General features: G+C 42.2%; 2 protein-coding genes across 8 annotated transcripts in view; one reads left to right on the forward strand and one right to left on the reverse strand.

Moving 5' to 3' along the window:
- Positions 1-5,137, forward strand: part of CDCA7L (cell division cycle associated 7 like) — a 152,751-nt gene extending 147,614 nt beyond the window's left edge. For all 3 annotated transcript variants that reach the window (XM_033930899.1, XM_033930897.1, XM_033930898.1), the window contains exon 10: positions 4,009-5,137. In XM_033930899.1, coding sequence (XP_033786790.1) covers positions 4,009-4,039 — 31 coding nt within the window. In that variant the 3' untranslated portion in view covers positions 4,040-5,137. The remainder of the gene's footprint in view (positions 1-4,008) is intronic.
- A 341-nt stretch (positions 5,138-5,478) lies between these two features.
- The window catches only part of DNAH11 (dynein axonemal heavy chain 11), a 596,997-nt gene continuing 588,023 nt past the window's right edge, over positions 5,479-14,452 (reverse strand). For all 5 annotated transcript variants that reach the window (XM_033930891.1, XM_033930892.1, XM_033930893.1 and 2 more), the window contains 5 exons: positions 14,119-14,301; positions 13,918-14,033; positions 13,533-13,645; positions 12,202-12,342; positions 5,479-5,758 (listed from right to left, as the gene is read on the reverse strand). In XM_033930891.1, coding sequence (XP_033786782.1) covers positions 5,511-5,758; positions 12,202-12,342; positions 13,533-13,645; positions 13,918-14,033; positions 14,119-14,301 — 801 coding nt within the window. In that variant the 3' untranslated portion in view covers positions 5,479-5,510. The remainder of the gene's footprint in view (positions 5,759-12,201; positions 12,343-13,532; positions 13,646-13,917; positions 14,034-14,118; positions 14,302-14,452) is intronic.

A 14,452-nucleotide genomic window follows, 5' to 3' on the forward strand; every position in this document is an offset into this window, starting at 1 on the left:
AGCTCTTTCTGACCTTCGATCCTAACCGTCTAGGTCGTCCTGTCTCTAAACGGATGCTTTCCAATTGGCTTGTTGCCTGTATTGCGTTCTGTTATGCTCGGGCCGGTCTCTCACTGGAAGGTGCTGTCAAGGCCCACAGGGTCAGAGCTATGGCTGCTTCTGTGGCTTTCCTCCATTCCACGCCCATCGAGGAAATCTGCAAGGCTGCCACTTGGTCCTCAGTTCACACGTTCACTACTCACTACTGTCTGGATGCCTTCTCCAGATGGGATGGACACTTCGGCCAATCTGTGTTACAAAATTTATTTTCCTAATGGCCATCCATCCCTCCTCCCTCTCTGTTAGCTTGGAGGTCACCCATGCGTTAAGAATATGCTGCCTGCTTGTCCTGGGATAAAGCACAGTTACTTACCATAACAGGTGTTATCCAGGGACAGCAGGCAGATATTCTTACGTCCCACCCTCCTCCCCGGATTGGCTTCTTAGCTGGCTTATCTTAACTGGGGACCACGCTCTCCTCCGTCGGGCGGGAAGGCACTTGCGCATGCGCTGTGCGGCCAACTAGAACTTTCTAGTTAAAAAGGTCCGTACCGGGGCTCCGTCGGTGACGTCACCCATGCATTAAGAATATCTGCCTGCTGTCCCTGGATAACACCTGTTATGGTAAGTAACTGTGCTTTACAGTGACAGCTGCTTTAAACATTTTCAATTTCTCATAGAGGATCAGATATTAAAAGAAAACACCATTTTTTTTTAAGTTCCAACTCCAGTACTTGGGACACACCAGCCTAAAAGGAATTTCTAGTTAGTGCATATTTTGTGAATTAGTTATGGATGCACATGAGTTATCCCTCCCCTGCTCTTACTACCATATTTTCCATTTCTCTTTCCTCCATTACATCTCTGTAAAGTTACAGAACAAACCTATTTTCTCCCTCTTCCCTCCATTATTTGGGTTGAGGGTTGCAGAAGGAACATGAGAACTGTTGAAATAGATCAGAATGATGGTCACTCTAGTCCAGTATCCTGCTTCCAGCAGTGGTCAGTTCATGTCACAAGTACCTGGCAGAATCACAAAAGAAGCAAGAGTCCTGGATCCTGATCCCGGGGATATATAGTGGCTGTCCCCATGTCTTGTCTTAATAGCAGATAGTGGACTTTTCCTCCAGGAATTTGTCTAAACCTTTAAACCCAGATAGGCTAACTGGATGATATAGGTAAATTCTCTAGCTGTTCTTCCACTCTAAAGTGAATGTTTCATGAGTAGAAGTAGACATGGGGGGATGGGGAGTATATGCATGGTTTAGCTGTCTTTGTATGCATTGGTTGCTGCTTTTCCCTCCCCACCTGAAAATGTCACTTTCAGGCTATTTGGGTGAAAGGATGGGTCTGGTGGTGAAGTGATGCCACTACTCAAGTTTAAGCAGTACTGCTTAAACTTGGAGGGAAAACACTTGGGGCTCTGCAGATGGACTGCTGTTGCTCTGAGCCATCAAAACTGCACCTTGGATATCAGCATAAAAGGCACTAGATGTCGGAGATACCTTGGTGGTTGAATCCATCCCAGACATATAAGCTACGTGGACTACTCTTTTCACCTGTGAATGGTACCTAAGCAGATGAATTTGAAGGGCTAAGGAGAGGGAACCTTTGCTCTGGAGTATTCCCCTAGTAATGTTAAAATGATACAAATCCAGGTAGAGCTATGTTAAAAGTTTAAAAAGGCTTGGCTGATCTGTCTTATGAAAAGAAAAGCATATTACAACTGTTTTCTAAGTTAAGCAAAAATTTTAAAATAAAAAAAGATATGAATCCAATGTTAAATATGGTGGTTGGCTGGTCAAATTAGATAACTTATTGCCTAGATACCTGCTGAAAAACGTTTTCAATGGCTCTTGCTTTTTACAAGAAAATCTAGTTTAGTTGGGTTTGTTTACTGTTGCAGGCAAATAGCTTGAGTGAAAGACTATTGCTTGATGTTTGGATGCATGTATTAAAGATGTGCACAGCCTAAAAATTGTCAGTTTATTTTCTGAAATTTTCATTTCAGGCATGTTTTTCAATTTGTTTCATAAATTATATGTTAATGTGCACATTTTTATGCATTGAAACAGGAGTGGGGAACAAGGGCCACAATCCAGTCGGGTTTTCAGGATTTCCCCAAAGAATATGCATGAGATCTATTTGCATACATTGTAGGCCAGGGGTCTCAAAGTCCCTCCTTGAGGGCCGCAATACAGTCGGATTTTCAGGATTTCCCCAATGAATATGCATGAGATCTATGTGCATGCACTGCTTTCAGTGCATATTCATTGGGGAAATCCTGAAAACCCGACAGGATTGCAGCCCTCAAGGAGGGACTTTGAGATCCCTGATGTAGGCAGTGCATGCAAATAGATCTCATGCATATTCATTGGGACAGTCCTTAAAATCTGACTGGATTGTGGCCCTCATTCCCCACCCCTGCATTAGAACTTTTTAAAGTGCAAAAATCAGTTTTGTGCATATTAACTTTTTAGGGTTACCCGCATACAATTGACTGCACACTGAAATTTTTAAGGCACCAAAATAGTTGAATGGGTGCTACTAACAAATGCACATCCCTAGTGTTTATTGTAGCAAACTGTAAAGCCTGCTCAGCTTGAGATGAATTAAAGCATTAGACTAAGCATCAGTCTGCTGAAAAGTAAATTGGAGCAAAGTCAACTTTGAATGCACACTTCTAAAATCTTGCTGGCTGATATCGGCCAAGCCAGTCAGTGGATAGTAGGCAGGGCTGACTATTCATATTCGGGCAGTGACCACCAAACTATCCAGATGTTGTTGATATTCTGCCCAGCTTCCGGCTAGCTAACCAGATTTTTGCTTCCCTAACTTTATCTGGATAATTATCCTATTAGCAACTAAATATCGCCACTAGCTACCGTATTTTCACGCATATAACGCGCGCGTTATACACGATTTTACAAACCGAGCATAACCATGCGTGTTATATGCGTGAGCGTGTTGTACAATTTTTTTTTACATAGTTCCCCCCCCTCGACGTCCGATTCATCCCCCAGCTCTGAAAGCCTGATGCCCCACCCTGAAGGACCGCTCGCACCCCCCCAACGTCCGATTCATCCCCCAGCCCCACCCCACACGGAGAAGCAGCCTACCGTTGGTTCCCGATGCCAGTGAGCCCTGCTGCTTCCTCTGCCAGCGGTCCCGCCCCTTCTCTGAGCCCTGCGCTGCTTCCTCTGCTGCGGTCCCGCCCTTTCTCCGACATCAGAAAAAGGGCGGGACCGCGGCCGAGGAAGCAGCTCAGGGTTCAGAGAAGGGACGGGACCGCCGGCAGAGGAAGCAGCAGGGCTCACTGGCATCAGGAACCAATGGTAGGCTGCTTCTCCGTGCAGGGGAGGCTGGGGGATGAATCAGACGGGGGGGTGCGAGGGGTCCTTTGGGGTGGGGCATCAGGCTTTCAGGGTTGGGACAGGACTTCAAGGGGGCAGGCCAGCGAGAGGAGAGTTGGGACGTCAAGGCAGAAGCAGGGCCGCGATTTGGGGCAGAGGATTTGGGGCCGCGAGAAGACAGTCGGGACGTCACAAGGAGGTTTTAATTCAGGGAGCAGCATGCGCGGTATACGCATGTGCACGCTATATATTAATTTGTTTACATAAATTTTGGTTTCCCGCGCACTATACCCGTGTGCGCATTTTACACGGGTGCGCGGTATATGCGTGAAAATACGGTAGATAACTGACAAGGTTGCATAAGGACTATCCTGGTAGTGTCTGGGTAGCATTGGGCTGCTCTGCAATGACTTTCAGTAGCCTTGCCCAAGACAGTGCTGCTGAAAATCCAGGTACAGCCCCAGTCAGCGCACTTAGCAGTTTTCTTTTATTTAGCTGTCTAAGCCTCCGATTGTGTCATGAGCTACCTTTGCAACTGATCTTGCTCCCAGATGACTTTGTGTTAATGATGGTGAAATGGTAAATCGTTTTCTAACATATGTCTCTCATTTTGTAGCTTACAGAAGCAGCTGGTAGAAGAAGACTGAAGCCGTTGGTTCACACGTAGACACAAATAGCAAAGACAAGTTAAAATTTTTAAAATATTTTATATTATGTAAAGTAATTGAGAAAGGAGATTATTGCATTGTTATATTTGTAATGTCATGGCTAAGTTTTTTGATCTTGTACAGTTACCGTAGTTCATTGGGAATAAGAATTAAAGGAGGAATCTGCCATATGTATATATATTTTACTGTATAAAGTGATTTTAAAGATATTTTGCAGTCATAGTATGCTCAAATGACATAATACACATTTCCAAAAGCAGGGATATGTTGTGCCTAGCAAAAGAATAGGATTTTGTGATTATCATCATAAATCGGATGCTTTTATAAAATCATGAAACTAAAGTGATCTACCATGTTCTGTTATCCATAACAAGAAAAAAAAATTATTCCCGTTTGATAAGGGAGTTTGGCTGGCATCAGTGTTGTAAACTAAGCAAATTGTGGAGCAGCTCTGAAGGGTATTTCCTGTATTAACCTTCAGTGTGAAAGCCACCAAAAAGCTTATTAAAACTTTTAAAATATTATGAAGTAAAGCATGAGTGCCATACTAACTTGATAATTTACTAAACAGCACTGTAGAACTGGAAATAAGTTGAATAATTACTTTGTTGTGTTGGCTTTCTCACACATTTATTGTATATTATAAATCTAAGTTTGTCATTTTTATGTAGTTTCTATACAGCTAGTAAATGCAGTGGTAGCAGTTTGTAGGTAGAGCTCCCAAGCAAATTTATCTGAAAGGGCACTCGGGCAAGGAAGGATAGATGAGTGGATAAAAATAAGGCCCCGTCCTTCAGGGGTTGCTTGGTTGGAATTTATGCCATTGATGAAGAGTATAGGAATTGCAGATTTCTACTGGAAAAAGAAAAATGAGAAATACCCTTACGTGAATTGTCATCCCTAATTACTCCTCCTCAAGGATTGCAGTTATATCCCACATTCCATTTTTAGAGGTGGTTATTTTGCTGCATATATATCAAAATCATTAAGGAAAACAAGTCTTAGTTAATATCAACACACACAAGCACTATCGAGTGTCAGAATTAGCAATTTTTAGTTAAACATCTCTGGGGGGGGGGGGAAAAAAAAGCCTGGCAATTTTATTTTATAAGACTGAGAACCGTAAGGGTATCTGTGTAATATTCACTTGTTGCTTCTTTTTCCTTTCCTTTATAACACCTGATTTTGCTTAGTGAGTTTAGCTTCCTTTTACATTTTTGTGGTGTGTGTTGGCACATTTTACTTGGCTATTTTCTGTTCGTAATATAAGTGAGGAAATGGATAATTGCACAGAAAGAGAGCATGTGCAAGGCGGCAGCCAGTTTGAGATGGAAGAGAAACACTTTCTGTGGTAGAGTTGTAAAACATGTATTTTCTCACAATGATTGGAACCGGGGCAATCAGTTTGTCTGAGGTAGAGAAAAAAAAATTCAAAAATGTAATAATGTTGCTAAATTGTGAATAAAAGAGCTACTCCTGCTAGTATCCACTTAGCTGGCTTATCTCTGCTTTTAAGATTAAATGTCCAGACATATGTGGACCCTCTGCTTTTGGTTTTATAAACTGGGCAAGTATATATGCTTTTTGTTTCCTTTTTGTCCACTGGAATAGCTCGCACAAAAATGACAGGCATTGCTGGAGCCAGATCCTTCAGGCGTGCTTCTGCAATAACTCCAGATTGGATATCCCATCTTGCTCCTATAACACAAAAATATGCATGTAAAAATAAGATGTGTTTTAAATTAAACAACATTCCAGTAAAAAGTTTGTTTTTAGAACTTTTTAGTACATTATTTCTTATTGATAGCGCATATTAACAAAAACCAGGAAAAGAAATGTCTATTCTATTGCACTAGGTGTGTCATTCTGGACAGTAGCATATCTCGCCATGCAGAAGGAATCCATTCCAGGTTTTCAACAACTCCTCCTCCAGAGGGCTTTGCTTCCTCCTTCAGTTTTTCCTTGTGCCCGCGAGCCGGAAGATGTCTTTCTGATCTGCTCTGCCTGTGTGGAGAAACAGCAGACTTTGGTCTGCATCTAGCATGTTAATCCCTTAGGGACCTCTTTGGCCAGCCTGCAGAAGAATTTGTGGAGCTCGGAGTCCATATCCCTAGCAGCTTAGCTCACCTACTGAATTATTCAGACTTGAACACAGGAGGCTCAGTGGGCCTGAATAGGGTGCCGGCTATGATTTCGCCTATCACCTCCCCCTCGTGTGTGCGGTTCCATGGGGGGTTGAGGATCAGCCTGAAGATCTCAATGGTTGGAGGGATGGCTGATGGAGGCAGGGATTCTTCTTCCAGATCCAGCTGAGGCAGACTGCAATACCTTCAGAGCACATTACAGTGAGTAAAGGCAAAATTGGGGGGGGGGGGGGTGTCTTAAAAACCTATTTTTGAAGGTCTCTGCCACATCCTGTGGGATCTACCATTTCTAAAATCCTGTTTTTATGAGTTTTTTTTACTTTTAGTAAAGTTGTTTTTGGGTGACAAAATGCTGCTGTGACATCCATTTTAAATTTCCTGAAATTTTTTTTTTTGTTTTTCAAAGTTCCCCAGATCCTTCTAATCGCCTCGTGTTGCCTCAAAACTGGCAGGGATAGAGTCCTTAGGCTCTTCTATCCCTAATTCATGCTAGATTAGTGCTGGTTGGATGCCAGAAGAGTGCCCTTGCACCACATGTTGTAGCAGCACATGAAGAGGGCAGGAGCATTGGGCTTAGCCTTCCCTTTGGTCTCTAGAGTTTAGGAGCTTTTAGAGGCCTGACTACTAGGAGAAAATCCCTCCCGGAGCCTTTGAACAGTGGCATACCTAAGTATAAGAGTGTGGAAGCTGTGGCTCCCAAGAGACGTAAGTTGGAGTAGCCTAAAGGGAACTCAGTGCTGCCTAGTAAAGTCTTTTCTCCTGAATGTGTTAATTTGATATAGAGAGCTTATTTGGATAGCCGGGATCCTTATATGGGGTATGTAAGTGAGCCAGGGCTCGCGCAAGGGGGCTTGGGCTCCCAGAGTACATTAGGGTCATTTGCAGTGGCTGACCAGGATCCTGTGGACATTTATGATACGGACTTGGAAGGCAAGGGATCAGTCTGTTGGCCCTTGCTGTCATAGAGGAGTCTTACCTGCTGGGAGATATAGGGTCACAAACAGGAGTAAGTATGCAAGAAGTAGTGGTGACCCTCGACCAAGTGGAAGATCCCATAGTATGCCAGCTGTTCAAGCCTTTGGCACTATTAGAGCTCATTATTTCCCTGCGGGAATTATAGTTAGACTCCCAGCAGACTTCTTCCACTCGGTCCTGAGTGGAGTGAGAGTACAGCCCATGTCTTTTCTCTGGCATCCTGATATGAGTGTTTTAGTCAAGGAGCACTGGGATGCTCCTGAGGGCTGTTTAAAGGTAGCCAAAACAATGACTAGGCTGTATCCTGTGGTAAAGGAGTGGCAACAAATGTTTATTCAACTTAAGGTAGATTCCTTGGTAGCTCAGGTAACCAAGTGCACATCCCTGACGAGTGAGGGAGACATAGTAGTAAAGGAACTACAGGATTACAGAGTGGATGTGGTCCTAAAAAGGCAGTTCAATGCTTTGTCCTTGGGAATCAAAGCAGCCTCTTTTGTTGTATGCTGTTGTCATAGCAAAATGCGTAGGCTTACCCTGACAGAGGGCAAGCCTTTGCCCCAGCTGATGCTAGCAGGGTTGGATTATATGGCTAATGTTCTCTACAACATCATCAGAGTCATGAGCAAAGTCTTGGCTTATTCTATTTCAGCCTGCAGAATGCTCTGGATCAGACAGTAGATGGGAGATTTCACCTCCAAGGCTACTACCAGAAGACTCACAAAGGACAGATGTTATTCAGAAAGAGTCTGGATGATCTGATGGCCAGTGTGGCATATTGCCAGCCAAAATTGCTGCCTAACATCAGACTGCAAACCTCTAGAGTTCTGGGTAGTCTAATTTTCATAATTCCAGGTGCTTTCAACAGTACTCTAGGAGGAGCCGTATCTCAGAGATCTTATCAGGGATCAAAATGGAGATTTATAGGACCCTAGATGAAGCCAAGCCTCTGGTTCTCATCCTACATCAACTTCCAAGAAAATGCCATGACGCGAGGGCTGAAGTCTTCCCCCTTGATGATAGGAGGAAGGCTCTCAGCGTATGCTGAGGTGTGGATACAGACTTCTTCAGACTGCTGGGTGCTGAAGATCATTCGGGGAGGGTAAATTAAAGTTTGCCCATCCCTTAACAGACTGGTTTGTGGATCTCCTCGGTGGGGTACCCAGAAAAGTCATGCAGAGTCTTACTACAGATACTTGTAGAAATTCAGGCTGTGGAGCCAATGCTACTCAAAGAATCAGACTCGGGAAGATACTCCATATACTTCTTAGTGCCCAAAAAAAGCTCAGAGGATTGGAAGCCCATTCTGTATCTCACACACATCAGTGAGACCCTGAAGGTTCCACACTTTTGCATGGAATCCATGCGGTCAGTCATCACAGTGGTAGCACCAGGGGAATTTCTAACTTCCTAGACTTGGCGGGAGCCTACCTGTACATTTTTATATTTCTGGATTACAGGAGATTTCATGTGCTGGAGAGACATTATCAGTTCTTGGTGCTGCCGTTTGAGTTGGCAGCAACACACCATACATTCACCAATATAATGATGGTAGTAGCAGCCCATCTCCACAGGGCAGGATTGCAAGTATATCCATATATAGATGACTGGCTGATCAGAGAACTCTGTCATAGGAAGGGAAACAACCAATGGCTCAAGTGGTCCAGCTCTTGCAGAGCCTAGGCTGGATCGTGAATTTTCAAAAGAGCCAACTGGTTCCATCCCAATTCCTGGAATACTATTCAACATGGTAAAAGGCTGGGCCTGCTTTCAGAGGCATTTGAGCTAAGATAATGGACGTGATGTCCAAGCTAGCTTCGTTTGCATGGCACTACCTCCAAGTACTAGGCTTCTTTGTAGCCACTATAGATGTGGTCCTTTGGGTAACAATTCATATGCGTCCTCTCCAGAATGCATTACTATCTCAGTGGTCCCCATAAACAGACTCTCTTCAAATGACTCTCCCATGGACTCCAGAATCCCACTGCTATATGAGTTGGTGGCTCCATCCACAGTCATTATTACGAGTCATGCCCCTTAGAATAACTTTGGGTGATTCTCACAACGAATGCCAGCCTGTGTGGCTGGAGAGGCCATTGCAATGGATGCCTAGTCCAGGAGCGGTGGTTGGCCTCCCAGAGAACGTGATCTATCAACAGACTGGAACTTCAAGATATTTGATTGGCATTACAGAAGCTGGAGAAGAGTATGGAAGGTCAGGTTATCAAAGTCTTCTTGGACAGTGCTACAGCAGTGGTGTATGTCACCAAGAGTGCGCAGCTGAGCCTGGAAGCCCACTTATAAGGTATATCTTCATGAGATCTCTGTGGCACATTTAGTGAAAGTGAACAATGTCCAGGCCGATTACCTTGGCAGACAGACCTTAGACTCGGAAGAATGGATATTATCTGCAGCAGCATTCCAGTCCATCCAGTTCTTCAATGGAGTCAGCCAACTTTTGATTTGATGGCTACGGCGAGGAACAAGAAGATAGGCCACTTCTTCACTTGAAGATAAAAGCCTGGAAGTGAAGGCCTGGACCCCCTAGTCAAGCCATGGCCAATGAATGAGCTCCTGTATGTGTTTTCTTCTTGGCCTGTGATAGGGTGGATACTTCAAAGAATAAAATCACCCAGGGAGAGTGGTCCTCAAAGTACTAGATTGGCAGCTTCAAAGGGACAAGGGTCTCTTCAGGTACAGCTTATCTGTCTCAGGGCCCAGTGGTCATAGAAGATCTGTATTGCTTTGATCTTACAGCATGACTTTTGAGTGCACAGCAGAGTGCAAAAGATACTCGCAGGCCAACTCTCCTCAGGGCCAAGAAGCCTACAACAGTCTCCACAACGCTAAGGCATGGGAGACATTTCAATACTGGTGTACGAGAAGGTGGAGCTATTTGGTGCTCTGATCATGGACAAAGGCCTTGCAATGGCGTCACTTAGGGACCAAGTGGCAGGCCTCTTGTATTTCAGAGTTAGTGGACGTGAAGTTCCCTTGACTTCTTATCTAGACATAGCCAGATTCTTAAAGGGGACACTAAGGATCAGATCATCTGTAAGACAACCGTTTCCGTCGTGGAACCTTAATGTGGTTTTGCATGGCCTGGCCTCAGTCAGGCTCCGTATGAGCCTATTCAGGAGGCGTCCTAGTTGAATCTTACCACCAAGACCATTTTCCTTATGGCCATTACATCAGTGAGATGAATCTTGGAGCTGCAGACCCTATCAAGCAAGGAGGCCTTCCTCAAGATCAAGGAGGTGGGAGTTTCCTTGCACACAGTCCCGTCTTTATTGCTGAAGGTAGTTTTGACATTTCATGTAATCAAGAGGTAAGATTACTAGCGTTCTATACCACAGGATCAAAGAATAGGGACCAGATTCTGAGGAAGCTGGATGCGAGGAGAGTCCTCCTACATTATCTAGAGATCACCAATGCACCATATATTTATGCTCATCAGTCAGGCTAAACACGGTAGGCTAGCATCTAAGGCTACCATTTCAAAATGGATATGGATGGCCATCTCGTCAGTATATATATTGCTTTTTGGCAAGCAATTGCCAGTATCCTTAAAAACGTTCCACAAGAAGCATGGCTTCTTCATGGGCGGCAGCTTCGCCAGTTTCACCCAGGGAGATTTGTAGGGCAGCAACCTGGTCCACTCTGCATATGTTCTCCAAGTTCTATAGCGTGGATGTGGCTGCACAGGAGGATACCGTCTTTGGGTCCTCAGAGTTACAAGCAGGTGTAGAGGTCTCAACCTGGATTTCTGGGACTGCTTTCATATGTCCCAACTGTCCGGAATGACACACCTATTGCACTAGAAAAAGAGATTAATATATTACCTTGTTAATATCTTTTCTAGTAGATTGGTATGTCATTCTGGAATCTTGCCCTGTCAGTTACTTACTCTGCCTGCCTATTGTTTCAGTAAAGAAGCTTGAGTCAAAACTGAGATTTTGATGATAGTCAGACCTTAAGGGTATGAAGAATAATCTAATGCTATAACACATTGGGGGATGAGCTCCAGAAACATTTCTGATTGGTATGGTTATTTTGTTGTTTCGATTGTTCAGTTAAAATGTTTTAACATGTTTGTTATACTTTCAGAACAGAACAGATTTGGAGTTCGAGGAGTCTCTTCCTACCCCTGCTTCTTATGTGTTCCTAGATCAGGCTATCACCTGCTTTGGTACAAACTGAAGGGGGCAGCAGAGCCCTCTGGAGATGGAGGAGGAATTAAAAACCTAGAATGGATTCCTTCTGCATGGCTCGTGAGCATGGGGAGAATATCCTACTGTCCAGAATGATATCCCTAATGAATATACAAGAGGCAGATTTGCATATAAAAGAGGTGACAGACATGGAAATCTGCCTCATCCATATTCATTAGGGATATCTTGGTGTTGGGTGACCTCCCAACATAAGCAAAGGTCGATATACTTTACATTAGTTAGTTGTATCTGTTTAAATGTCTACATTATGTTTGTTTATTAAAATCTTTCTATACTGCCTATATAGCCAAAAAGGATCAAACTGGTTTACATCACAACTCAATCATATTTAAGAAAAAAACTTCATTAATATAGGATAGGAAAGAGCAAGAAAAAAGGAAAAGAAATTACCATTTCTAAAACATCCACGATAGCTATTATATAAAATATCAAAATATATAAATACAAATTAATGCAGATTGCAGTCCCAATTCCATTATTCAATTTGAGAAAGCCATTTGAAAAAAAAAAGTGTTTTTAGATGCCTCTTAAAGTTTTGAAATGATTCTTCCTTTCTTAACTCTTCTAGTAAATTGTTCCACAATATTGGAACTAAGTAGAAAAACGCACGTTTCTAGTTGAGGCAACCATTGATAGTTCACATAAAGAAGTTATTGTATGATATATGGCAGCTGACCTATGTCATATGGGTCAGGAAAAGTGATTAAGGAAAAATATTAAGATTAAGCTGGTGCTGTCCTGACAGCTGCAGTTGTTGAAACAACTATTTATTTTATAAGAACAAGACATTTACCTTCCATAAATAGTCCATGGATGTATGCACCTTCCCTTGGAGGATGGCCATAATCTTCTTTAGTCTTTTTGGTAACATCCACAGTCAAACACATCTTATCCAAAGGCCACTCATTCTTACGTGCTATGCTCTGCATTATTGCTAATGTAAAGAACAAAATTCCCATCACAATACTACAAATGAATAATTAGAAAACCTGAAGAAACAGCCTGATTAATGTGGATTACAACCTTACTGAAAAATTGTGGTCATTTCTAGGGGTTTTTTTGTGTGTAATTTTCTACAGAAAAGTTAATAAGCTACTGCACTGCAAACGCATAACTTTGTGTATACATGGGTTTATTCTTGAAGCTAGATTTTCTCAAGCCCTAAAAACTACAATGACCACACAGATGTTTTCTAAGACAGATGAGCACAAGTATCAGAATTTATTTTTCTAGTTGCATAGGGTTTGGGGTGTTTTGGTTTGTTTTTACATATATTGAGTTCTGTAGTTTTCAAGAAATAATAATTATTTTTTTCTTTATTAAATTTGGAGAAGTGACCATGGTTCTTCTGTCAGGTTACTAGGATCTTTCTAAACATGCTTCCTTATCCCCATTGCAGCTGGAGTGGCACTGGCCTACTACCTTTATTTTTCTGCAGTACCTTTGACGTGATCTGGTTTTGGAAGAAAACATACATCAATATTCAGGGAAATTAGACTTCTGAGAAGCTATAAATCAATGAAAATCAAAATTTTACTCTGATGCGCTGGGTTTTTTTTATAGGTCTGAAGTGGTGCCAATGTGCTACCTTTCTTAACAAAATATTTTTAAAATTTAAAAATATACAAAGCCATTCATTTTAAACACGTCACAATTTTATTTTCCTTTACAGTTGCGGCACTATCTAGGACCACAGCAATGAAAGCCTCTCCCCCCATACACTTTTTTTTCGTGCTACCGCAATACTCTAAGGATTCTGTATGACAGAAATTCAAGGCCAGTCACTGGATATGACACCAGCATTGAATTTCCGGGTTCGTTGCCAACCATAGGAGGTAGTCAGGCTGTCTCCCAGAGTCTGAAATTTGGGCCCATTGTGTTTAACTTTGTACCGAGCAGAGGTTGTGTCCGTTTCTGTTCAATTACAGATTCATTGAAATATATTCATGGACCATTTGGTACATAAAGCTGCACACAACTTTACTTGTAAATTAAAGTGAATGTATTGCTCATTTCCCTCTTATGGAGTTAAATCCTGAAGAAATACATTTCTTATTTATACAACAACCAAGTAGAACTTTATATATATGACAACCAAGTAGAACTTTCAGTGACAGTACCCACCTGTCAAGAAGGACTGAGGATTAAAGAAACCAGGAAGCCATACTACTGCTGGAAGCACCAGATCTTGTGTCCATGTGTCAAGCTCTCGACATCTTAAGAGGAGATCATTTATCCTGTATCAAAGAAAACTTCATGGTTTACTTATCTGAAATGTATTGACTGAAGTGCATCTTTTGAGCTGGTTTCGGTATCCAGTGATAATGCTCTATGTAAAACTAAGATGGGCTTTAGTTCTCAAACTATTTATACAAGGTGGTATATAAAGCACATGAATAGGATTGGGAGCCACAAAACATTTGATTTTCTTTTTTTAACCATATAATACCTTTTAACCATATAATACCTTATAAAGTGCCAATATCTACTTTTTGTTAATATAACTTACCACTGTGCTAATCCATAAGTTGATGGATAAGCAAGCTTGGTCCAAGTTTCTGGAACACTATCATAGTAAAGAGCAGACTGCTGTGCTTCCATATCAGGGGACATAGTCAGCTCTCCCTAGATCACAAAGACAGATTTTTATGTAGGTACCTTTCAGTGGTCTTTAGCTTGGAAAGCTTAGACACAATAATAAACTTCTTACTTTCAAACCAAGGTCTAGTTCTTTAAGTGATCTGCTAATCTCTTTTATTAGAATATTCATTCTCTCACATTCTTGGAAGCAAACAAGAATATAAGGACTCCGATCAGTTGTCTTCTGCATTATCTCTGTCATGCTGAATTCTTCTGGAAGCTTCTCTAAAATGCTATCCAGTGTATTTTTAATCTGAGGTGGGAAATACAGAGAGAGAGTACAATGAAACTTAAATACAGCTTTTTTTTCATTTAGATAAATAGATCTCAACCCTTGTGTGTAATGGGCCAACAGCATAGCTTGTTCTCTGCACCTTGGCTAAGTATAAGATTACTCCTACAGC

The sequence above is a fragment of the Geotrypetes seraphini genome, chromosome 2 (genome assembly GCF_902459505.1).
Source record: "Geotrypetes seraphini chromosome 2, aGeoSer1.1, whole genome shotgun sequence".
Taxonomy (NCBI): domain Eukaryota; kingdom Metazoa; phylum Chordata; class Amphibia; order Gymnophiona; family Dermophiidae; genus Geotrypetes; species Geotrypetes seraphini.